This window comes from Episyrphus balteatus, chromosome 3 (assembly GCF_945859705.1).
Source record: "Episyrphus balteatus chromosome 3, idEpiBalt1.1, whole genome shotgun sequence".
NCBI lineage: Eukaryota > Metazoa > Arthropoda > Insecta > Diptera > Syrphidae > Episyrphus > Episyrphus balteatus.
In genome coordinates, this window is record NC_079136.1 from 94,684,979 (window position 1) to 94,712,711 (window position 27,733).

A 27,733-nucleotide genomic window follows, 5' to 3' on the forward strand; every position below is an offset into this window, starting at 1 on the left:
CTTTAAAAAAATCGATTTTAGGCAAACAGGGTATTTTTCATTAGATTCGGATTTTTTTCTACAATATAAGTACTCAAAATCGAAACGAGGTATTCGATCTACAGCGGCGATATGCCATTCGTAAAAAGTTGATCCCACAAACAAAGGCTGAACAAATAAAATGCTTCATTGAAACAAAGGTTTCAATAATATCCTATCTGAAAATTAATCTAGTTTGGTATGAACTTGATGTGGTGAAAAAATGTAAACTTATGCTCCATAGAAGGTGAAATACTAGTCTACGACATATTTGGGTGTTTGGGTAAATTAAAGAAATCAAATTCTGTCAGGGTTTCCGTGAACTTATTGTTGTCAGCTGATTTCTTAAAATGAAATCAAAAATTGTAAAACTTTCAGCCTTTCATAAAATACATGTAAGATGAATTTGGTTTGCTTTTAAAACTTTAATTTGGGATACCAATCGCCTTAGTGGCAACATCCTCATTGTTTAAACTTACAAAATTAAGTAAAATTGTTGCATTGATAACACCTGTGAATAGTTGGTGAATAATAATAATGTAACTGTTCATCCGCAATCAGAAAAATTCTATTAGCCTCCGTTCTTGAAATATAACCGTTTTAAAAAAAAACCTTAATTTTGCATTTTATAACGGTAATATTTCAAGAACTAAGGCTAATAAAATTTTTCTGATTGCGGACTCGAGCTCAGCAACCCAAAAACCTTCAGAAAAGTATATTTTGGTTCTTGTGGCAAAAAAAGTTTAATTTGGTTGGCCAGTGTTGTTTCTGATTCAAAGACCGCTATTTAAATTTTAAATATCTCGGGCAGTAAAAGAGATATCGGAAAGATTTAAACATTTTTTGAAAGAATAAAAACCGTTACAAATTTATTCATTATGTATTACCCCACATAAAAACATAACCTCGAAAGCAGCCAAAATGACGTTTTTTGACATTTTCTAACGGTAATATTTAAAAAAACGGAGGCCAATAACAATTTTTTGACTTCAGATTCGAGTTCAGCACATCAAAAACTACTAGAAAAGTATATTTTGGTTGTTGTGGCAAAAACCTTGTTGACCAGTGTTATTTATCAATCCTGGTGAAGTTTAAAACATATGTAGAACCCATAGTGCAATAGCTAAAGACGTTGCAAATGTATAATTTTAATGCATTTACTCGAAATTTGATCTGTGTGACCAACGCTTATAATTGAATGATAAATACGCAATAGGAGTTAGATACAAGGTCGAACTATCTAAACTGTCTCTATTTTTTCCTAATTAGACACAGACAACACTTTTCAAAACGTTTATTTGCGATGTGTTTCTTGTACGGAAATATGACCCCTGAACTTTCATACCACGCGAAATAAAAAAAAAAGTAAACTATCTATCAAAAGTCTCATCTTGAAATCGAGAATCCAGAATAGAACTGCCTTCCTTACAAAAGAAGACCTGTAATATAACTCAAAACCAGCACTTAAAAAGTTATCTATTGTTATTAACAGAAATCCGATTTATCTTTTATAGCCTGTATTCAGTATGTTTTTTGGAATCACTGACATAGTTTTACGATGAACTTTGAGGATCCCTGGAATTATTGTCTTTCTCTTCTCACATTTTAAAACTCTTCTAACGCAGCATATGCAATGTTTTTTTTTGTTCATTTTATTCAACAAAGTGATATTTGCTTGAACTGCAACTATCACTAGGTACTGATTACTGCTCAAAAACTTTGCACTTGAGGTGGGGAGCAATAAGGTTGCTGAAAAAGTATTTTGAAAGTTAAATCAATTGAAGAAGTGATTAATTGCAACATCACACAAAAATTAAATCGCTCACAAAAAATTTATTTTCGGTATTCACTTATTTTTTTTAGCTGTTTTGCCAAGCTATCTGCTTACAAGATCTACATATCGTCGGCGTAAAGCAAAATTGTTCTAAGTCACAAAATGCAAATTTTACAGGAGACGATTTTTAAGTTCCAAATTGGTTTAAAGCGACAATTTTGTGCTCGTTTGCCATTCAAGTTATGTTTTTTTATAAAGTTTGTTATTTTCTCTTGAATAAACCATTTAAGTTTTCCTTATTAGTAGGTGCATACTATTTTTAAATATTTTTTAGAACTAAAAACCCAAAATTGGACATAGGACAGTTCCTATACAAGTACGTTTTTTCCTTAAATAAAAAGTGGACTTAGAAGAAAATATGATGGGACCTAGAACAATCAAGAATACTCGGGCTCATTTTGAAAAGGCTACTCTTCCCTGAATTTATTGTTCTATGTCCCATTAAAATATATTATCTGCGGAAAGAGATTTTTTTGACAAAAACGGTTTTCAAATTCGGAAAACTGCATCATTATTTCATTTTCGGTAAAAAGTGGATTTAGAAAAATTTTGCTTTACCCCGACGATATGTCTCGTTCAAAAAAATATTTTAGGTACGGGTATGTGACGATATAAATATGTACTTCAAAATCAGCCTTTAAAATATCCTTATCTACTTATGGCACACTCTGTATATTTACATATATTATTTTTGAATACTTACTTGATATAATGTGTGTCTTTCCAGAGAAATCTTCTCGTCATAGAAATATGTATCCACCATTAATAAATCTTTAACTTTACCTACAGTAGACTTCTTAATAAATTCCCAATAAAAATTAAATAACAACCTAAGTTTTTTTTTTTAATGTTGGAAACAATTTATATTTCTTTTAAATAAATATTTACATTCAGAAAAAAATAAATAATTGCACAAAATATATATAAAAATTAAATCAAAGTAAAAGATGTTTTAAATAGGATGAAAAAATTTATAAGTATTAAAATTAAATTACACAGCTTAAAAGTTAAAAAAAAATCTACTAGAAATACAAAAGAAATAATAATATTTATTTAAGGACTCTTTTTTTTTTAGTTTAATTATTTATTAATTTTTTTTTTAAATCTTAATGTTAAGCTTAAATAAATAACAACTTATTTTTTTTATTTGTTTATACATCATACATTATATGTTGATTGGGTATAAAATTTTTCATATATCTACTTTTTATATATTTAAAAAAAAAAAATATGTTTAACTAATACCATTGACTCCTTAACAATGTTGATGTGAAATAAATAATTAAAACAAAAACATAACTAAGCAAACAATATTTAATATCATGAGTTTACTTTAAATAAAATGGTATCTTATAATTTATTTATTTACTTTTTTTGTACAGAAAATTTATATTTATTTTCATTTTTTGTTTTTTTAATTTACAAAGTTTTTTTTTTTTTAATTATTATTTAGTTAAATATTTGTATTTGCAGTTATATTCTAAGTAACAATTTTTTTTTTTTTCTATACAAATAGCGCATTATTACAAATGGTTATTATAAAACTTGCAATTGAGGTACATATTTTTATTTTTAATTAGAGCAATAAACTAAGTAGTATGTAGAGGCACAGTTGCACCAAAACGGAACAACAGTTGCAAAAAGACAATTGGACGCTCCGTTGTTCTTCCATTGCTTTTGCTCTCTTTTAAAGTGAAGGGAATTTAAGTAAACTAAAAAAAATTATGTATTGTTGGATAATTTATAAGCAGTTTTTAAGATTTGAAACAAAAACCTTAATTCTCAAGAGTGTACCAAAATACAACAAGGCTTGTTAACTCAATTGTTTTTCACAAGTGAATTTAGTTCTTCTAAACAAATTCCGCCAAAGAGAACTGGTTCACTTGTCAACACAAGTCAACAAGTTTTGTTATTTTGTAGTACTGGATCTGGACATCGGGACTTAGGTAAGCAGCATAGTCACAACTTGTGGGAGTAAAAAAAAATTTCAAAGTTAAGATCTCCTATAGAACAGGTCACAACAATCTAAATAAAGGACACCTTTATCCTTTTTGTGACTGTCACAAGTTTTTAACTGTAGGTTAGAATCGAGCTATAAGTCTACAACATTTTTATACTAATTAACTCAAAAAATAAATATTCTTTTAGAAGAAAACTGCCCTATGTGAGAGATTTGTAGTCGCATTAAATTTTGAATTATACACGAATTTTTTTGGGTGATGGTTATGATGAATAAAGTTACTCTAATTTCAAATTATTCTAAAATTAATTAATGAAAACGATTATAAGCAAGTCTGTCACAAAAGGAAGTATCATTAATATAATACATTGTGACACATTGTAATTATTTTGAAAAAAAGATTCAAACAAACAAACTGAGCCTTAATTGTTTAAAAACTCTGATTGGTAAACGGTCATACAAAACAACTATCTTATTTTTTATGACAGCAGACCAATCAAAATCTTAAAAATAAAGTGTGTTTATCTACACATCCCAACAAACAATTTTGCTTCTGTAAAGCTTTACAGGTGCTTCTATAGCTTCTGTAAAGCTTTATAGAAGCAAAATTGTTATTTGGGATGTACACGTGATTAAAGTTATACTTCTCACACAGAAATTCACTTTTATCAAAACTTTTTTTGTACTCGTGTGAACATAGAATATGGCTTTTAAAATCTAGTAATTTCAAACTACAACAATTCGATCTAATCGCTGGGTCTAATAGCTAAATGTCATTGTGACATTTGTAAAAAGTAATAGTTTTTTTTTAAATCTAGTATTTCAATAAAGACATGATCTTCTACTTGAGGAGATAGGAATGTGTAGTTGTTGTACTAGATTTAGTATAATGATTGCGTTTAGTACTTTTTTATTTTCTCCAACAAATGTATTCATGACAGATGAAAAAATGCGGTCTAATTTGAATGTTAAAACTTGAAGCACACATACTAAACTACAAAGTACAAATTTTAAGGTTTAAAATATATTAAATGGCGGTAAACTGAATAATTCGATCCAATATTATAACAAAAACAGGCTAGCATTATATTCTGTCTAATTATAATCCGCATGTCTACCTACAAACAAAAAATAAGTATCTATAATTACATTTTAATATTTGAACTTGTATTCGAAGGACTAGAAATAAACAGTTAATCCGATTGACTTCACTTTGTTTTTTTTTTTATATATAAAAGAGACCAAAAGCAACCAACAACAACGAATTAAACTATCACGCCATACAATTAATGAATGCCTCACAACTCACTCAAATGTCAATGAAGTTTTCAAAAATATCAAAAACACAAATAGTTTGAACATCATCAATAACTTCATTTGCATAATGAGGGTAAAAATAAATGTGAGCAATTTTGAAAATTGTACTACGCGTGATTTTTTTCGTGGCAGTGCGACGGTGGCAGGTGAAAGAAAATCTCTTTACATTCTTTTCTATATTAAATATATATTCAGATGTTTTTTTTTTGTTCTTGTTTATATATAAATATATTATGAGTATGTGAAGTGGTCTCTTTCGGCTTTATATATTTTTTTTTAAATGTTTGTTTTAATTTTCACAAAGAAATCAACACAAAAGTGTTAAATCATCGTGTCAATCACGCCCAATTCTCTTATGTATCTGTTGATGTTTGAGCAAATGAGCTTTTTGTCGAAACGCTTTTGCGCAAACGTCACAGCGGAACGGTTTCTCACCCGTATGCGTCCGCAAATGTACTTTGATATTGCTTTTATTTAAAAACCCTCTATTACATATATTACACCGATGAACGGGCTTTTCTTTACCTAACAGACCCGACAGATCATTTGTATTAAAATTTACCGATGACGGTGACATAGAGTTCTGTTGCATTTGTTGACTGCCGCTACTGTTACTGCCGCTAGACGATGATGTTTGTTGATGTTGATGATTGTTAGACGATGACTTTTTTTGCGAACGCTGACGTTTTGATTTGGGCGTGCTAATGGGCGTAACGGTTGTTGTGTGTGGGTAATTGCCCAAAATGTCAGGACTGCAGATGCCGTCTGCTTTCATGGCGTTTGAGTTGCTAGATATTGAAATGGACGAGTATTGGGGAGGATTTGAATTTAGATATCGACTGTTGCCATTGATGAGCATATTGTCCGTTGTCGAAACAACTGAACCAGGCGGACTTGTTGACGTTGAAGATGTCAGTTCGTTGCAGTATGAGGTAGAACTTGGTGCTTCACTTTTGATGGCACCGAGAGGTGGACCGTTTTGGAGACGGTTTTGCAGCAATGGCATGTAGCCGTGCGTCAGGAGGCTTTGTAACGTTGAATTACTTGTGTTGACTGGTGAATGGGGTAGAACAAACTCACTTAAACTGTCTTGTTGTGATACTATCAGTTTGCCATCTTGTTGTATGCAATTGCCGTCGATCCACGCATCAATATCCATCCATGAGTCTCTAGTATCATTGCCATCGTCGTTGTCTAGTTGATTGGGAACTGTTGTGTCCGCTATGGCGGATCCAATGATGGCGGCGATATCATCGATAGAGCTCATATCAACATAAACACCCGACACTGAATCGGGACCCTGATCAGACATCACACAACTGTCCGCCACTGAATAAAGCTTACTATCTAATTGACTATCGGCAAAAAGTTTCACATCGGAAAGGCAGGCATCATTTCCGTCCGAACTGAGCACAGATTCGGGCAGGCATGTTGAGGAGGAGACAATATTTTGATCGGCCGATGAGCCGCCATTATTGTTGTTGGCAGATTGATTTGTTGTTGTGTGGTAAGCACTTTGAGCATAATTGTTATTGCTCTCATCTGGCAATCGCTGAGCAATTGCATGGTAATGATGGCCTGATATGCCATTGATTGACAGGTGACCGGTATAGCCGGTAAATGGTGGCAGAGGTTTGAGTTCGGAAAGTCCAAGGGAAGATGAATTCATAAGCAGGTTATCGAGAACATCTAGAGATCCTTTTTGATCTGATTCACTGGGTAGTGAGTCGAGATCATGCTCCAGGAGAAGCTTATGTCCGTCTAGCAGGTACTGGTCTTGACTTCCATTTTGTGTTTGTCCCCAACATGGACTCATTAGGAGGCTTTCAACTTCGGATTCATTAGGCCCGTTCATTCTGCAAAACCTCATTGTTCAATCAATGAACGTTTTAGTATGTCAATTAGTTTTGTTTTTAGTTTTTTTGTTTGTTTTTAAAAATTGTTTTTTTGTTTGTTTATTATTTTTATAAGTAAAATATTTTGTTTTGTTGGTTGATATTTTCTTGGCACGATCACGTTGTCCCTAGGTGTTGACTAAGGGCTGTTTGTTCTTTTTTCTTGTTTGGGATGGGGCACATATTTTTATCTGCAAAATAAAAATAATGAAATTCAATAAGTAATGTAAGTGGAAAATTGATGGTTTTATTATAAACAATGTTTTGTAGGTGCTTTAAGTAACATCAGCCGTTTTTTTATTGTAACTCAGTCCTTAGCTCAGTAAAATTTTGCACGGGAAACAACAACAAAAGTTTTTTAATGTGAGAAATATTTTTTCTAAACTTATACATTTTTGACCCTTCAACAATAAGGATTATTAATAAATAAATAAAAGTAATCAATTGTTGCTGTTTACAGCATAAAATGTTTACTTAGTAAAATACTGAATACCAAATAATACACGACTATTAATTATAATGAACTTAATTTTAAATTTTAATATTTTGTATTTGAAATTTTTGTATTATTGTTTTAAAATATGAATCGCATTATCCCAGAGGAGCAAACATTTCAAACGTCAACTATTATAAGAATGCTAGTGATATTGCCAGTATAATTGAACATAAAATACAATATTCTTTAATCAGGAATATTATCGCTCTGTTAATTGACTCGACAGATATCAGTCAGTTGTGCTGAAATTCTAAATTTCCATTCAGTATTTTATAACAAACACAAAATATAAAGATAACGAAATAAATGTTCTTAATTAATTTTATTTTTGAGTTTATAATAATAATGAACAACTCCCAGGCATATATCTAAATATTAAGTGATGCCAAAAACTAAATATCTGACCTACTTCTTAATTAATTTATATTTTTTTAAGTCTGCATTATTCATAAACCTCTTTAGGTTTTTACCAAAAGATATTCTAAATAAGACCACAAATATAACTTTTTGGTTTTATTCCCATCAACTTTTACGAGTATTGTGAATAATTTAAAAATCAGTGGTACGCACACAGCAAGTTAAAACGATAGTGAAAGTGGGAGTAGTTCATAGAAGTTCATATTTTTAAAAATACGTGTTAAAAATAAAAAAAAATGTTGTTTATATTTAAATAAATAACATTTGCCGTTATTCATGAATATATTGGAGTTAATAAATGTATTTCTGTGGTGTTGGGTATAAACATGTTAACTGGCTAAATGGGGTTTTTTTTTTTTATTTAAGGCCCTTAAATGGTTATTAAAATATTGTAAGATAAATTTTAAAAGCATTCAGTTCTTTTTGGTTAAAAATAAGGAATAAGCAGGTCATGAAATACATAATTGTTTTAATGACATTTTTTTTATGCAATTTTGTTCGTAACCGTGCTTTATATAGAATTTTAATAATGGTTGTGTTTAAATATTTTGCAGATTTAATTCAAAAGATTATCATGGTGCTTGAAAGTTTAAAATAAAGTTTTTTTTTTTTACTTTTTATGAAGAAATTACTTGTTTTCTATGACGTAAAGTTACAAAAAATTAAATTCTTTTGAATAAAAGAACTTAAGAAAAAAAAAACACAATTTAATATTTATTAATAAATTTAATATTTATATTTAATTTTTCGAAAGAAAAATATAGGTGTAAAGCTGGTGAAAGGTAATAATTAAAAAAATTAAAGATGTTTATCAAGGACAATTGGCTAAGAAATATTAAATCAATATCATTTTTAATTTCTTGCATTTCTAACTCCCTTCCTGACCGGTCTATAACAATCCACCAATGATAAAGTTATATAATTTAGCATGGATGTTTCATTTGCAATGTGAATCAAGAAATAAAAGAGTTATTGACAAGTACTATAGTTTTGGAAAGTTCTTACTGATCAATGTTTCTTACGATTTGAAAAAAGCAAGAACTCACTTTCTCTTAAACGAATTATAGAACTTTAAGCATATTCTAATAAAGAAAAATCTTACGTACGATTGACATTTCGTTTTGTGTTTACAATAGTACTCTGCGGGTCCAGCGTTATCAAAATGTCGTTGGGAATTTTTTCATCAGTAAAAACTATAGCAACTGGAGGCAACAATTAACAAAAAAATAATCAGGTAATAAAAATAATAACGATTGACCATATTTTTTTCACAATTCGTTTATTTCAATGTTAAATGTCTTGAAACCAGCTACGTAGTCGTAGTCATTGTATTAAGGACTTGGAAATTATAAACATAACTTTTCGATGTTTTGAGATCAGTATAAAATGACCAAAGTTTAGGATCGGGCAAATGTAAGTACGCTATATGTATGTAAGTATTAAAATTTGAGTCATTTTCGATAAGTCCATCTAAATGATAAAATAGCACTTTTGAATTGGAGGTACCACAAGCTTTTCGAAAAATTTATTTAAGAAAAAAAAAAAACTGTTATCCTTTTTATTTGAACTTGAAACTTAGCAGGACGGCTTTATGATAATATATACCTATACCTATATAATTTTTCGAAATAAAAACTTCAGTTAGTAGCCTAGTTCCTGTTTTGGACGAATTCAATCTCACTCTCCTCTGGTCACAAAACCCAAAAAAAATTTACTGCTTAAACCCATTAAACTCAATTGCCTTTTTTTTTAAATTCGTTAATTTGAATTTAGACATACACAATTGGGGCACCTACTTTTTTTGCATTGTTGTCTACGAATCCAAATATTCTTAAATTTATTTTATTTATTAATTAGTATGAATAAAGGCAATTTTTGCCTACTTAAACGCCGAAACCATTCAACTTTTGTTTAATAGTACCTTATACTTAATCTTTATCCCATTAAATAAATAATTTCCTACTTCTGATGTATAACCGTTAATAAGGTTTTCTTTTATTTAAGAACATGATTTAGGGGCCAATCCCAAAATCATTGTTAAATACCAGCTTGGTTTTTAATTAAGATATCGATCGGTTGCTCATAACCAAATTGAAAAGAAAATATTATTGGCTTAAAACAAAAGAACCCAATTTTAGTAAATACTTTATTTTAAATGCAAATTAAATACAAAAATCTTTATCTAAATCGCCTGATACGCTTTATTTTTAAAAGAAACAAAAAACATTAATGACTTTAAATTAGTTAAAACAAACTTAAAAAAAAAATATCAGAATTAAAACCGAACTAAAAAAATAAAAATACAACTAAAATAACCAAAAAAAAAAAAAACAAGTTCTTAACTTGAAATTTGGAATTTAGGTCAGAAAAATTGTGTCCTAAAGTCCGCTCAAACTATTTTTGTTTAAAAAAAAAGGGGCTAGGTCGGGCTCATTGTAGATGGCACGCATTCAACAACCACAACAGCAACAAATTTTTTCGAGTCATGTCTATAGAAGATATGTATGTACCTAGATACAATCTTTCACAGAGTTTTAATTTAAGCAAAACATACAGGTCTCTACTATCTTAAAGGTAACAGTGGTACGAACCACTATTGCTATTGGCAAAAAAAAAGCAAAATAAATTTCGCTTTCGACAGGTTTGGTGTTGGCGTCATACCATCCAATCATACTGCGCAACAAGTTAGGTCATACTTTTGTAGACTGATGAATGATCGCAGTGATACATGTGTATAGTCCACAGAAAGTATCTGAACAAAGTCGCCATAATAATATTAAAGCCAGACACAAAATTGTGTAGATGTATTTGTATGTTTGTATGGATAGTGTCTGGTTGTGTGAATAGAGAGGATAAAAAGAGAAGAATCAAAGCGATAATCATTAAAGCCATCTCACATAAAAATGAGTACCGTTATTCAAAAGACCTGCTGACATACTTCCGCGATCAACAGTGTATAGTCATAGTGGAATATATACACTAGCACTAGCTACAGATAAGTATATAGATATAAATGTAGTTATACAGGTAGATAGATATACCTATACCCGTTTGGATCAGTTATGATGATGGGAAGCAGGGGCAAAGTCAGGCGGACTTTAGGAGTGCTCATGATGAGGGTCGGGGGAAGACGCCAACAACGACAACGACAAACGACGACGGCAACGACGGACGGTTGGCACAGATTTGTGGGATTTTTGTGGTCGTTGTCGTTGCTGTCGTTGTCGTCGTGCTTGGGGGCTTCAGATACATGTGTGTGGAGTTGGAGTGGAGTCTTTTTTCGTTTCATTTTTCCGCATGCCCATCCGTAACGAAGAAAGAATGTGTGTAATATAACAACGATGCTGGATCGTTAAGTGGGGAGCAAAAGAGAAATGAAATTATATTTTGTCGTGTCGTCACTGTGACTCGTTTGGCCTGAGCCTAAAGTCTGACACAGAAAAAAAAGAGTAAAATTTTCGTGGGCTTCATGTAAAAGGCTTACAGCTTGCAGACTAGTAGTAGCGGACGGACAAAACTGCGCACGCAAATGGGGTGGCTCTATACCTCTGCTAAAATGGACACGTGCAATTGTGGACACCTATAATGTATGTGTGCAGACACAGCAACTATAACAGCGACTAGATTTTCTTGCACCTGGTCTCCGAGGGTATACTTTTATCTTTGACCGTCATTTCATATTTAGAGGTTATGAATGAACTCAGCAAAATGTTGCGGAAGCTTTGCACTGGGAGCTTTTTATTTTCGTTTACTCTTTATACCTACGGATGGTCGGTCAATTTGCATGAAAAAATTGCTTTGTTGTAGAGATAAATAAAGTTTTTTTTTTTTTTTGTTTGGTTTTGGGGTCAACAAACTGTTTTAATTTTTTTTTTTCGTGGGGGTTTGAGTAGTATAAAATAGTTGCTAAGCTTTTTTTCGACTGCTGTTATTTATTTTTTTTTGTAGGTTGATTATTCATAAGGGATTTAAGCCGGTAGGTTGGTATAGTAATAATAATAACGGTGAATGACATGGTTATAGGTTAGAATATATCTCTAACTGTAGTTTTAGTGGGAGATGTTTCTTTTGATTTGGATTTGAGATATGCCTAGAAGAAATATTAGTATTATTATTATTATTATTTTTTTTTATTTTTGGAATGAAGATGATGATGGGCAAAAAATCGAGATGGCGTATAGGAATCGGTTTTTTATTAACAGAACATGATTAATCATGCAGTAGAATTTTTTTGGAGTTCATGATGATTGTATAAGCCGTTAGGGACTATTTAAATTGTGCCAATGGAAGTATTATAGGCTTTTGGATGATGAAACTAATACACAAAATTAAGACTTTGAGAGACGATTTGGATGTTTCAGTTGACTTGAATTCTATTATGATTGCTCATTGAGAAACAAATAGTTAGAAGTTGAGTAATCAAGGAAAGCTTCATGAAATAATCATTGCATCAGCACAAAATAACTTAAATTTTCTTGAATTTATAAGATTTAGGTATTGGAATTGGAATGTAGTTTTATTTTCTACTCAAAGAAAAGAGTATTGACATTTTCACTTAATAGTTTGAAAGGGATCACATTTTTTTAAAATGAAAAACAAATATCGCAAAATCTGCATTAACTACTTTTGTTAGTTAAGCTCGTAAGCCTCTTATGGCAAAAGTTTAATATACAAATTGAATGCCCGTCAAGATTCAAAACAGATTGAATTCAAACAATTAATGTCTTATCAATTAGCTAATCAAAAACCTTTATCAACTAACAAAACGATGAATCAACTAACTAATTCAGATGGATGTTTTCAATTCCCAAATTTGCAATTTAATAAATAATGCATTTATAAAGTTAAACATCAGAAAAGTTTTGTCCACATCTGAGTCATGGATGTTTTCAATTCAATAAAATATGCATATATAATTATGTAAAATAAACAACAACAAAAAATAAAACATATACACAATCAAAATATTACAAATTTTTTAACTGATATCAAAAAATTAAAAATACCAAACAAAGTGGCTAAATAGAATTGAGGAAATTAAATTAAATTATTTTTAAAATTATTATGAGAGTTTTTAAACAGAAAAAAGATCAATTAAGATAAATAGTCACAGTTGGGAAGTAAAAACATAATTATTCCTATTTTTTCACGTTAAAAAATCTCGCAAATGCAAATACATAGTAGTTTTTTTTTATTTTTTGATAATTTGATGAATCATATTGTGTGAATTCCAATAATTTCATCAGTGAAATTATTGTTTACATTATGACTAAGAGAAAGAGAAAGGTGTTACAAATAAATATTTTTTTTTTTGCTAACATCTTTTCACCAGATTCACTGATTCTAGGAAAACTACATATTATTTAATATTAATTTATCTTCAAGTTTCACTTTATTTTATAATTTTAAATATGTGAAGAATATTTTAATATTTCTGATAAGCCAAATCTGTTAGTATCCTGAAGCACAATACAAATCTTGAATTCAAGTTCGTACGTCAGCTCTTTTGTTTCACTTGATTAATATACACAAAAATACGTTTAAGGTTATTTTATCAATTTTAAGGATGAAAACGGATAAAACATCTTTTTTTTTCAATAAAATGTAATTAGCCTCCTAAAGCATTTATATTCGTTATGTAGTTTAACAATTTACAGGAAACTCAATGTCTTAAATTTTATCGTTCTGCAGTATTGACTAAAGGGATATTTAATTTTTCACTGGTTCGCTTTTTAGTTATTTTTTGCTATCAAATAAAATAATTATTAAGTCACTTTTTCGATATAAAACCAAATACAAGTCTAGATAGACCCGATTTCATTTACATAAGCTTTTATTTGATTTCCAATATATGATACGAGTATTTTTATTATTTTTTTTATATTCATTAATTTCCATTTCACATGAAATATTCAATTAGATTCGCATTCGTAGCTGAAAACCATAATTCTTTTAAAGTTAATAAATGAGGAAATATTATAATAACACTGCTTTTTTAGCGTCTAGCTAAAGTAAAACTTGACTAAAATTTGAAAATAGTATTAGCTTTCTTGCAATAGTACTAGCTTTCAATGAAACATAACAAATTAATGTTGAAAATATATGTATCTTTGAAGCAACCATAAAATTGCATTGTTTTAATTTTTTTTAAACTTTTACAAGAAATAGCAAGCGGAATCTAGCTGAATTTAAGTAGGTAATCAAATAAACGAAAGGTCACGTTGTTATGATAACACAAATCAATTGATTTTATATGGATTGTGAAACTAAAAGTGTTACAAATTTAAAAGCACTTGAAATGATGCTGGTTAATCTGTGAGTATGGAAAAGTTGGAAACTGACAATTACTTATATTTATCTAGAGATCTACATATAAGTGATTTTATATTTTTTTCTTATGTGAAAATAAAACCGATATTTGTACAGTGAAAAAATTATCTGGTTAAGTCAACGGAAAAGCAAGATTTGAAGAAACGGGGATCAATATACGGTCAACACCTCCTTTCTGTTGTTTTTACTAATATATTAGCCGTGTTTTATTGGTACTGAGTATATTACTGAGTTAACATTTTATACTGTAAATAACAACAAACGATTACTTTTATTTACTATTAATAGTTTTTTACTGTTGAAGGGTGAAAAATGTTTATGTTTAGAAAAAAAATTTTCAGTAAACCAAGTAATAAAAAAAACTTTTGCTTATCCTTAGCAATCATTTGTTGTTGTTTCCTGCTCAAAATTTTAATGAACTAAGTACTGAGTTACCAATAAAACACAGCTATTATTCAAGAAGTTCTGTCATTTTGAAGAAATGAATACAAATTTTCATTGAGATATATTGCAAGAAAAAAACAATGATATTAATAAAATAATAAAAACAATGATAGTTTAGGTACACTCTGAGTTAAAAAAAAATTAAGTTTATGGTTACTTCCCCTTAATATCTTTTAAGAAGATGTCACAATTTTGAGTTGAGTTTATATTTAGCTCAAGAATGTTTTTTTTTTTAAGGTTTTTGAGAGCTTCTTAGTTAAAGATATGAAAAGGAGAACATTGTGTGACTTTGTTAAATCCTTTGGATTAGTAAAATCCTTTTCACCCAACTGATTTTTGTTAATTTCAACAGAAAGCAGCTATTAAAGGGTTATTTTTTGTATAACTGGAGGGGATGCAAAAAATCTTTAAGAAAAAAAAAACAGGGAAAACCACTATTTGGACAATATCAGCTTCCAGAAATTCACTTTGATTTGAACTCGATTTAAGACAAATTCTTCTGTTGAGTTATATATCCTCTAAATTACTCTTTTTTTCAATTAAAAACATCTCTTGTTTTTTGATTTTTTAGTTTTGAAATACAACTATTTAAGATATTAAACAGAAAAAATATCAATAAAACAAAACTGTTAGGAATACGTATAAGATATTATAAGGACTTGTTTCATAATATCAGAATAAGTTTTAAGTAAGTATTAAGTACCCCGAACGTTTAGGTTTTTCATAATCTAAATAAGCAATAAAAGTTCTTAGTATTTTTTTCTTATTTTTGTAAGGCATTTACATTAGTAAAAAATATAGGTATGTATCTGGAAAACTGTAAACATAAACGAACTGAAACATTTGAAATTCTGATGTGATACGCTTAATTCATTAATCAAAGGATATTTATTTAAATTAAGTGTGTATTAGAATTAATTGATAACAAGTTGAGTCAGTTATTGTGAAACAAACTTAAAGCCTTTTAGTATAAAATCTACAAAACTTCAAGATCTAGTGTCAGGATTAATCCTGGGCTAACATAACAAAGTTATAACTCTGAGATAACTGGATAAAAATTAACCCTGCAATTTATTAAATGACACGCAAAGTCTTTAAAAATAAAAAGAGACACTATGAATTGCACTATCAAATCTGAGGTGATACCGACATTATTTTTTGAATCACATTAGTTATTGAATCACAAATAGTACATTCTAGCTAAATTCGTTGAGCTGTATGACCTAAAGGACCAATTCGTGTTATATTAAAAGAAATGCAATTATCAAGTTGACAACGATTTTATAGTCTCATATAAACTCTGGAAATACTATTTTTCTTTAGTTAGTTGTTTTTTTTTTGTTTAGTTTTTATAAATTTAAAATAGATTTTATAGTTTCTCACCAGACCTTTGTAGTTTTGCATTTTTACAAAATGTCCTTTGGCTTATATACCAATCCAATTCGAAATGACATTTTATATTTTAATTTATTTATATTTTACACTGTTTTTTTTTTTTTTTTTTGTTTAATCATAAATTTTATTCCTTTCTTGTATCCTTTTCACTTTGCGTCTTTTATTGGCAAATTTTGTATGTGCCAAAATTGTTGTGTCCATGAAAAATGCAGTCATTAAGAAAACAAAAAAAAAAAAAATAATAAATCAACCTAACCAAAGTAGAACCCAGAGAAAAATCAAGAAAAAATGGACAGAAAACCAATATAATAAGTAGAACCATATAATACCAAAAACAGAAATTTGTTAAAACAAAGGGGAAATACAAAAGTTAACAAAATAAATAAAAAAATTAAAATAAAAATAAAATAAAATTAAAAAATAAAAATAAAAATAAAAATAAAAATAAAAAATCAAGAAAAAACAATACTCACAAATAACAGTTAGAATAGAATTAGTTGGTTTATGTCATGGCTATACAAAGGTTCATACATAGGATGGATAAGGACATACAAAGCCAAGATTCATAGATAGATAGATGGTTTTTTTTTTATTTACAAAAGTGGGGTTATGTGCGTATTTATGTTGTTAATTTTTTTTTTTTTTTCTTAAAAAAAATGTTTGATTCTTTTGTTGATGAAAATATATATTTACAAAAGTTCTTCTTTGGTTGTTGGTAGGATATGTATGTCGAAAGATTTTTTTTATTTTTTTTGTTTAAATTTTTTGTTGGGATTTAATTTTTAAATTGAAAAAAATGGAACAAAAATATTGTTTAAAACATTTGTTGTTTTTCCTTTTTTATTTTATTTTGTTTTCTTTCTTTTTGAAACTTGTAAATTTTTTGTATTTAATTTTTTTTTTTCTATTAAATAATCATTTGTTTTGCACTTCACTGTTGTTTTGATTCCTTTTTATTATTTTGTATCTTTTCTTTTTTTTTTAACTTAAAACTTTGTTTTATAAAAACATTTTTTTGTATAGTATTTCACAGTAGGTTATAATTATTATCCATTTATTTAGGTTGAGAAAAAAAATGTAGGGTAATCCAAATGGTGTGTTGATGGGGTTATTCCTTATTTGTTATCCGTGTTTGTGTTTTTATTTTTTGTTTCTTTATTTTTTTTTTCAATGCGGAAATTAATTTCGTTTACGGATTTTTAGACACGAAAAATACGCGTTAATTGGTTTTTATGAGTTTGAAAAAGAGAGGTTGTTGGTATAAGCCGACGCGTCATGCACGAAAAAACCCCTAAATCCGACAACGTCAACGGTAGAAAGCTAACTGTGTGTAAAGGTAAAACTAAAAACTCCTCATCCAAGAGCTCTTCTCTAATGCAGAAAAAGATACTACTTGTAGATTAAACCGTGCCGATCGCCTCGTGTCCGTACCGAGGAAGATACATCCGACAAATAACAACACAATACCAATGGAATTAGGCACTCTAGGTCGCACAACACTAACTTACCAACAATATGCTGTGTGTGATTCCACACGAAAAGATAGAAATATTTATGTGTATATGTATTTGTATCTGAGGTCCAAAGCGAACCATGGATTATATCCATCGCGAACCTCAAGTATGATTCTTCGTCATCACCACGATCATTGGTGCTGCAGAGACCAAGCGCAAGCAGCCATCCGCAACATTCAGCTTAAGAAGAACAAGACGAAAGAACTTCAAAATAGAGATGAGCAAAAAATCACGACCTGTGATTTTTAACCTGTGATTGACAAATCACAATCACTACCTGTGAACAGTTCTCAAATAACCTGTGATTACCTTAACCGTGAATTGGGTATTTACTTTTCACTTTACAGTTCGCATTTCGCTCAAATAGAGCATTTACCCCGAATGTCATTTTCGACAAGTTCGTTTAGGATATGGCGTGATCTCATAGATCAATCATAAAAAAGATCTCTATGTTTTAAGTTTACACTTTACACTAGAAGTGAGGCAAAAATGTTTGTCAAAAGTAAATGTCACAGGTCAAAAGTCATTTTCAATGCGTTTTCGTGAATTCCGCGGAAAATAATTCACGTTTACACTTGACCTGTAGCAAAAAGTTATTTTTTCCAAAATTACAGGTCAAAAGTCATTTTCAATGCGTTTTCGCAACAGTTACTGTGTAAACGTGAATTGTTTTTACCGGAATTTACACAAGTGCATTGGCAATTATAACCTGTGATTTTTCCCAAAACAACTTTTAAACAGTTCTTGTTCTTGTGTAAACGTGAATTCACTTCACAAATGCTTTGGAATTATTTTTAACCTGTGATTTTCCCAAAACAACTTTTGCAATAGTTCTTTTGTGAACGTGAATGTTTTGACCGGAATTCACGCAAATGTTCAGGATTTTTTAAACCCGTGATTTTGTTCAAAATAATTTTTGCACCAATTCTTATGTAAATGTTAGTTATTTAAAGCGGAATTCACGAAAATGCATTGAAAATTACTTTTGACCTTTGATTGGAAAAAATAACTTTTGCAACAGTTGTTGTGCAAACGTGAACTGTTTTTATCGGAATTTACACAAGTGCATTGGAAATTATAACCTGTGATTTTTACCAAAACAACTTTTCAATAGTTCTTATGCAAACGTGAATTGGTTTGACAGGAATTCACTTCACAAATGCTTTGGAATTATTTTTAACCTGTGATTTTTCCCAAAACAACTTTTCAACAGTTCTTGTTCTTGTGTAAACGTGAATTCACTTCAGAAATGCTTTGGAATTATTTTTAACCTGTGATTTTTCCCAAAACAACTTTTGCAATAGTTCTTTTGTAAACGTGAATTGGTTTGACAGGAATTCACTTCACAAATGCTTTGAAATTATTTCAAACCTGTGATTTTTCCCAAAACAACTTTTGGAACAGGTCAAGTGTATAGGTGAATTATTTTAAGCAGAGTTCGAAAATGCATTGAAAATGACTTTTATTTTGGCCAAAACAACTATTTGCAACAGTGTAAAAGTGAATTATTTTAGCCGGAATTCACGCAGATGCATTGAAAATTACTTTTAACCTGTGATTTTGGATAAAACAATTTTTTGCAACGTGAATTGTTTTTACCGAAATTCACGCACGTTCGGTAAAATAATTGTTTTGTTAACCCCTTACAATAACGTATGGCTCCAGAAGAATCACGGTTTGCACCCGAATATTTGCTGTGAAATCGCAGGTTGCCCTGATTAGAATAAGGGGTTTAAAAGTTACTTTTCCCGTAAAATAATAAATTTCTTCCGAAAAATCAAGAGTCGCCTAGACAAAATAATGTTTTCCCCAGTATAATCACTAATGGCTTTGGTAAATCGCGGATCTGTTTGCTTAAACCAGTTTTCCTTGTAAAATCAGCTCCATTGTTTCAAAAATACTCGTATTTGAGCTTCAATAGTGCTTCCTACGTAAGAATGCTACTTTTTTTTTTTTTTTTTTTGGGATTTTCATAAAAAAAAATTGAAATCACGGTTAAAAATCACAGGTTAGAATCACCGTGAATTAAAAATCACAGTCACAGGTATACCTGTGATTGAAAAATCACGACTTAGCTCATCTCTACTTCAAAACATAACACTTACACATTGATAAGTCGAGAGTTTGTTGTGTTTGTAATTTTTGTGTTGCTTTACAATAATTCGCATTTCTCGTCATGATTCTGTATAGTCTTCTTCTGAATGAACAAAAAGTTCGAAATTGATGAAGACTTGTTGCTTGTTGCGTACCGGTGAGCGATGGTGCGTAGCGAACAGTATACAACTTGTTTTTTTTTTTTTCTTTTTTCTATATTTTATTTTTTATTTGGGATTCTTTTGCACATCCAGCTTACAAATACACATGCAGGCCGTGAGCAACTTGACCTAGAAAACATTATTCCTGTTATTTGAGAATGTTGCATATGCATGAGCTAATCCAGACTCTTTTAATTTTGGGAGACATGTTGCAGAGACGAGACTTGTTTTGTAATAAGAAAAATATTGATACAAACGATGAAGACGGTATAGTAATGTAAATAACACAGTAAGTTATATTTGAGTGGTGGTGAAAAGAGTTAATACATTGTATTAATGGTTTGTATGGATAAGTTTGTCAAAATTTAATTTTTTGTAGTTTCTTTTGGGGATTGGTTAGAACCCAATTTTTTTTGAAGGGACACATAAATATGTCTGTTCTACTTCAATAATCTTATTGAATAATGTATGTTTGAACATTTATTGCTTCATAATTATTTGTATTGTATTGTCAGTAAAATGTTATGCGTGCGGATGATCATGAACAAGTACAAGTGAGTAAGATTCCTCGTATAGGAGTAACAGAAGGGCTTACAATAAAAGTTGGTTTACACCAGGCAAAACCTTGAGCAATATAATTTTATCACAGTTTTTGATTATCTGTTTGGAGATAAGGTGACGGACTCAGACGATATTTATGTTATATATTTATGTTAGCTATAACTTTGGGGAAATAACTTAGGTATTCGGTCAAACCAATTGTTTGGGAGATATAGATCAATTCTCGTTTTAAAAAATGGCGGATTTTACCAGGGGGTAGTGTCCCAAAAACCAGGACTCAAGCTTTTCTAATACCCTTCTTTCAGATTTGAAAAAAAAACCAGTCTTAAATGTCTTGAAGTCACTGCTATTGTAATAGGTACCATATCTAATAATCAAATGCTCATGAATAGTCTACCACCTCCCAAGAAACGTGGCTATTAATGCAGAAAGGGCAAAAAATCAATCGAACTATTTGTTTCTCAAAACAATCTAACTTCAAAGTCCACGTCTTTGCATCATTCAACAGGACTATAGGATAGTAAGATTTTTGTTTGGCTATTTGACCAGAAAATCTAGCTATTGGCAAGGTTATTTTTACGCTTAAATTCAGCGCTGGTATTGTTGTCTGTATAGCCTCAGACATGAAACAATTCAAAACAGTCAGGTCTTTGGACTTTTTCTGAGGTCAACTCGGTAAACCCCATTTGTGGAATATTGTAGTTGTGACCCCATTCAAGATCATGGCAATCACTGCTGGTAAAACGCTCAGTGGCATGGAAAAAGTGCTTACATTAAGCCCGTTCCGATAAATCAATAATATTACTTCCCACACCAAAAATCTAAATAAGTCATCAATTGTTGGTGGACTTAATTCATTCATTAACTTTTTTTTCAAGCTTTTTCACCATGATGTGATGATATTAGTCTCCAAATTTAATATTAATTTTCATTTTTAACAGTCAGTTACCTATGAGGTGCTTTTGTCAACAAGCAAACAAACATTTTAACTAAGAGCAAATACAATTTGCTTTGTAAGTTCTAATGATACATATAACTTATTTATAATCATTTTCATTGGGCTTCTTCGTTTTGGTATAATCATTTTATAAAAGAAAATTTTTGATTTTTTTTCTGTAGGTATGCTTTAAACTTTTATCCTTGGAACGTTTTCTTCTTTGGTGGGGTTACGGTACACAATTTTTCTTCATAGTCATTGGATATGGAAAGCCAAAAAATGGCTGTAAAAGTGTAACAAAAATTGTTCCTTAAATAAATAAATTTGTGGCAGGAACCTAATGAAGAAGTTAGTTACTAACAATTCTCAACCATTCTTATGTGCAGGGATAGGATCTTGTGGACCTAAAAACTTAAAAAAAGGCAAAATAAAACTCCCAAAAAGGCATAAAAAGGCATTTATTGAGAAAAGAATAAAATATAAAAATTAATTGCAGTAATTTTGAACAATCATGAGTTTTTTTTTAAATTTTCAGTTAACAAGCGCCTGCGATTGTCCCTTAAGAGTGCTCTAAAGGAGCTAAAATATCTCTCTACATCTGTAGAGACGACTGGACCCCAATTAAAGAACTCGACATAGCCCACTTCAACATTTGACGGGAGCTCTGAGGTCGAACTACTGCATACGTTCGTTAACGTTTTGACTATTGCTTTCTCTATTTAATTAGAAGAAAATGATAGAGACATAAAGCGTCAATACGTTAACGTACGTATGGCGTAGTTCGACCCCTGCAGGGAGAAAAAATAAGGTATGAACCACCTTATTTCTGGTAAATTTAACTTTAATGTAAAGTTTAAATAGGGATGACTCCCCAATAAAATGGAATTTACCTTACTTTTCTAGTAAATTTATAGCTTATGATTAACTTTACAGTAAAGCCTTTTTTTGTATGAATTTCTAATAGAAATTACTAGAAAGTTAGGTACATATTTTACCTTACTATAAGGTTGAAAATATTGATTTTTAAAGTAAATTAAATTTCTCTATGGAAGGTATATAATTTATCTACAGATTGAATCAAATAAAGTCAATTTCATTTTTATTGATGACATTTTTATAAATAAAATAAAAAAGGTAATTTTTGTAATTATTGAAAAGCATAACTAGGTAACACGAACTTAATCCTCAAAGCTATTTAGAAGTAAGTAACGTATGACCCTGTTATGTTTTTCAATAATTACATGTATTACTATATTATAATTTTTGTAAGATGCAAACAAACAATTTTATTTAGGAAAATATCATCAATAAAAATGTAATTGACTTTATTTGATCCAATTTTTTTTCTAATTCTTCATGAATTAATTAGATTGAATGATGTTAATGCATATGGATACTCATATATAATTCTAACACAAGAAAAAAATTTGCTATCCGTAATTACGGAGCCAATAATAACGCACAAAAGAACACAAAAAGTAATGAAAACATTTCACTTATAAAAGAAAAACACAAACGGGAAAAGAAATTTTTACATTTTATTTCTTTATTAATTATTCCGCACCCGGACACCTAAAAGCTTTGACAAAAAAAAAATCCAAAACAAATGGAAAACAAAATGGCAGGCTTTTAAATGACAGCAATTAAGATATGGGGAAAATTCCTAGAATTAGGTGATATTATGACCTTAGTGTAAGGTAAAACTTATTCATAGAATAGTTAAATTTGTAAAATATGTTTTACTAGAATCTTAAAGTGAAAAAAGTCTTACACTTTTTTTTATGAAGGTTTGTTTTACTCTACGTAAAGAAAATATTGCTACTCGTAAGGTATATACTACTTTATTTTGTTCACCATAATTGTCTTGTAAAAATTACTTTACGGAGCCAAGAAATGTTCAATACGTAAGGTAAATTTTACTTAAAATCTAGGGCTCTTTACTTTAATTTCCTTACTAGTCATATGGAGTATAAAATACTAGATTAATTTTTCTCCGTGTGGATTTGTGTTCCAATGTATTACGCAATTTATTTGTTCAACTCTTTCGAGTCCCTTATTTGCCAAAAAAAATTGATCTGTATTTCTCAAAAACATCTTTTGCGTCTGCCCCTTTCGCAGCTTCCAAATTTCTCTTGATTATGTCCAAAATCTGGAGAACTTCTTCAAATCGAGTATTGTAAATTTAGTAAGTTAGCTTTTGAACTCTGATACGTGTCGGTTTTCGGCCGCGCAATAGAACGTAGAAGACAATAAATGGTAGCAATAGCAGACAATCAAGTTGCATAGGTAGATCTTTTCATTCGAATTTTGTTTGTGTGGGGTAATTTAATTTAGTTAGCTTTTTGTTTGTATATTTGAGTGTTTTGTGTGTAGGCATTACCTTTAAGACGCTTAAAAGATAAAAAAAAACATAGGAAAAGACAAAAAAAGGCAATAACAAGAGAAAAGGCAAAAAAGGCACTAACGAAAGAAAAGGCAAAAAAAAGGCAAAATAAAATACATATATTTGGCACGAGGGGGACGTGAAACGTGTTTGTTTTTAATCTATAATGTCGTGCGATTAAGTAAGAAAAAAAGGCAAATTCCACAACATCCTATTCCTGCTTATGTGTATTTAATTTACCTAAGTTTGAATTTTAAAATCATATAAAGGACTTCAACATTACAGGGATCTTCCAAACGTTTGATGATAATTTGTCCCTAGATTAACTATCTGAAGAATCTGTTGTTGCAAAGGCTTTGACTTTCATATAGACCAAAGTCGATAACGTCAAGTCGTTCTTGATTGATGTCTCACATGATTCATTTTTAAAGAGTTTAAATTTTTTTGTAAATAAACTGCATCTTAAGTTATGCTTACAAACGTCATATTACCTAAATGACACTCAAATGTCGATTTTTTCTTATTAATTTTAAACTAATTTGATGTTGCTTATTTCTTAATCAAATTTCAATGCGGTCTGTATTTTCAAATTGACTCGTAACGAGTTCTCAATCATTAATAAACTATTTTGTGCATAAACATGGTCACTCATTATATTCGTCAAGCTGCAATGAATATCTGAAACTCCTAATTGCAATTCCTTTTTTTTTTAACTCAAGACGCGGCATCATTCAATTTAAATATATTCCGCCTAAGGCGCTTAATTTAATTGCAGCACCAAGAACTCAACATTACATCCCTACAACAACCAGTAGTCTCTAAGAGGAAACCATGAAACAATCAATTGGTCAATTTTCCAAAAACCAGTCTCATTTCTATACCTCACGGAATGAACTAATACCTAGGGGAGGTTTGTTATAGTTGTCTGTGGGTAATTTGTTATGTTTGTTTGCAAATATTATTGCAATATACCCGCAGCCTATACTTGACTCAAAGGTAAAGTGTCACCTGAGAGAACTCAACTTGTCGGATCATAAATTTAATTTTTAAAACAAAAGTAAGACGTACTACCTGTTGAGATTCAAAAACAAAACAAAAAAAAACCAAAAACCTTTTCATATGCATCGGAAAAAGACACGGTGGCGAGGTAAAATTTTATTGTTTGCAGCATTTCACGGAAGCTGCAATTTTGTGTCAATTCGATTTTATTGCTTTATATGAAAGGTACCTGTGGGCCACCACGTTTGTTATCTTTATTTCTAGCTAAAATTTTAGATCTTTGTTGTTTAAGTTGTCACTTGCTCAGCATGACAGGTTGCCAAAATATTGGATTTTTCAATTGTCATGGTTATACATAAAATTCTGAAAATTTTGTGGGAAAAATATGCAAACAACTGCGTACCAGGTAACGAAACCATTGATATAGACCAATTTGAAACGGTTGCCAATTTGCAACAGAGCGGCAATGTTGTTAGAAGAACTCTTTTGTTATTGTTTATTTTTTTGGCAATTTTTTTTAATTATCAAATCAATTCATTTAAGTTACTGACAGTACAGAGTGATATAATGCAGTTACCACAAGAGACTCTTCCTACCATCAAATGTATAAATCCTATATCACAAATCACACATTTTTTGTGCCTGCAGCTGAACTAATATAATTTGAAAATATTTACATTCATGTTTGTGTGTGCGTGATATTCATAATTCGCATAAATAAAAACCGGAAATAGGTCAGCCAGAACCGGATCTTGTCGTTGGTATGGAGGAGCTGTTTGGCTGTGCTGCTACCCACTGCAGCGAATAATGTCGTAGCATGCGGAGCCATCATCATCATCATCATGATCATTTTCGCAGTAGCAATGTTATAGAGATACCTACAGCATCATTTTGTATCTCAGGAATATATAAAGGTGATGAAGTTAATACTTACTTTAAGAACAGGGTGTTTCAGGAACGGATAACGAAAATTGGATATCATTATAACTATGACTTGAAATATTGTACTTAAAAGGTACACTTTCGGGACACATTCGAGACACCTTTGGAACACATTCGGGACACGTTCAGGACACATTCGGGACACGTTCGGAACACGTTTGGGACAAATTCGGGACATGTTCAGGAGGACACATTCGGGACACATTTGGGACACATTTGGGACACATTTGGGACACATTCGGGACACGTTCGGGAAACATTCCGGACACATTCGGGACACATTCAGAACACGTTTGGGACACGTTGGGGACACATTCGGGACACGTTGGAGACACATTCGGGACACGTTTGGGACTCAAAATATATTATAATCAATTTATCTTCATGCCATTTATGTAGAATTGTTATTAAAAAAAAAGAAGTTCGTTTCTCAGCTCTTTTGTTTAAACCAGGTCACATATTTATCTAATTTATATTCGTAAAGTCTAGTAGGTAATGCATGGAGGAACTAAAGTAAAAACTATTGTACTGCAAGTTAAGGGTTCGTAATTCGAATAACGATGATGGAGTTATCTCAAGGTACAACCTGCAGCGATTTGCTTCTCAAATTAGAAAATTGAAACTTTCATTTTAGGATCAAAATTGATTGTATATGAGCGAAATGTTTGTTCTGTATTGGTTTTTCTTCTTCTTCTTCCTTTTTCTCGGCGCTGTTATGATCTCGATGTCGAGGGGATCATAACCTTCCCACGTTACTGCTTCACACTAGTGATCCGCCTGTGGGGTTCGCCGGGTTGACCTCAGAAATCGGCGGCAAGCCTCCCGGTTTTGTTTTGTTCCGTTTCTGAGGCCAACTGAATGCTGGTGTTTTTGCATTTGCTTGTACCAGGAGTTTTTAGGCCTACCTTTCTTTTTATTTCGTGTTGGAACGTTATATGATATTGCTTTTTTGACGGGGTTCTCAGGATCTCTCCTTTGAACATGGCAATACCAACTGAGTCGGTCGTGTTCAATTTTTTGGGAGATGGTATTTTTAACATGAAGGCTTCCTCGGATCTTTGTACTTCTAATTCTATCAAGCTTTGTTACTCCTGCTGTCATGCGAAGCATCTTCATCTCAGCTGATTAAAAAAAATACGTTTACCTTGGCACATATGTACATATGAAAGCCCTCCTTTTGAATAAAAAAAAAATATTCATAGAAACGTTTTCTTGATTTCTGACCTTCTCGTAAGCCGATTGCAACGAAATTTTTTTTTTTTTTAAAAGTTCCTGGATTAAAAAAAAAAAAAATTTATATAAAAATAAATCATTTTTTTTTAAACAGCTTCAAAAATTTCAGAACGTTTGGAAAAAAAATGTCTTGTTTTGTCCGTATTATACCTACTTCTTTTTTCACACATTTTTAATCCAAAAAATTAGATGATTGTGTTAGAAAGACAGCATTTTTTTTTCAACGAAACAGATACATTCGTGCATTTTCGAATGACAATTGTTGAAAATTTACAAATATTGATTACTTTTATTTTCTTTTTTTATGGTCCTAAAACGCAACCACGGGCTTTAAGCCCGTATGATACTTCTTTTTTTTTCGCTTTTTTTAATTCAAAAAATCAGATAATTGTTTGAAAAAGACAAAACGTTTTTTTATAACGACACAGATACACAAAATCAAATATGAAATAAACAAACTTAAATTGCTTTGATTTTTAGAAAATGTTAAGTACTTTTGTTGTGACATTTTTGGCTTTTTGTTTATTTTGTTTGAGCGCTCACTCTTCATTAGATTTTGTATTTAAAAAATGTTGTACTGCTCTGTTTTCTTTTTTTAATTATTAAAAGTAAAAGAAAAAAAAAAGTATCATACGGGCTTTACAAGGAATCAAATTGCAAACTAGTTTGGAGCTTAAATCTTTTCAATAATGTATTTTCGTTATTTAAAAACAACTTTTAACCCTTTCGAACCCAAGCTATGAAAATCAATATTAAAAAAGGTTTTTTTTTCCAGTATTATCGTGTTAAAAACATCTCAACTA

At 30.4% G+C, this 27,733-nt stretch overlaps 1 protein-coding gene across 1 annotated transcript; it reads right to left on the reverse strand.

Annotated features, from left to right (window-relative positions):
- Positions 1–4,957: 4,957 nt before the first annotated feature.
- On the reverse strand, positions 4,958–25,952 carry LOC129916005 (ichor). The gene is made up of 2 exons (XM_055995761.1): positions 25,690–25,952; positions 4,958–7,215 (listed from the first exon to the last, which is right to left on the reverse strand). The coding sequence occupies exon 2, from the start codon at positions 6,997–6,999 to the stop codon at positions 5,464–5,466; it is 1,536 nt and encodes a 511-aa protein (XP_055851736.1). The 5' UTR covers positions 7,000–7,215; positions 25,690–25,952; the 3' UTR covers positions 4,958–5,463.
- Between the last annotated feature and the right edge of the window lie 1,781 nt (positions 25,953–27,733).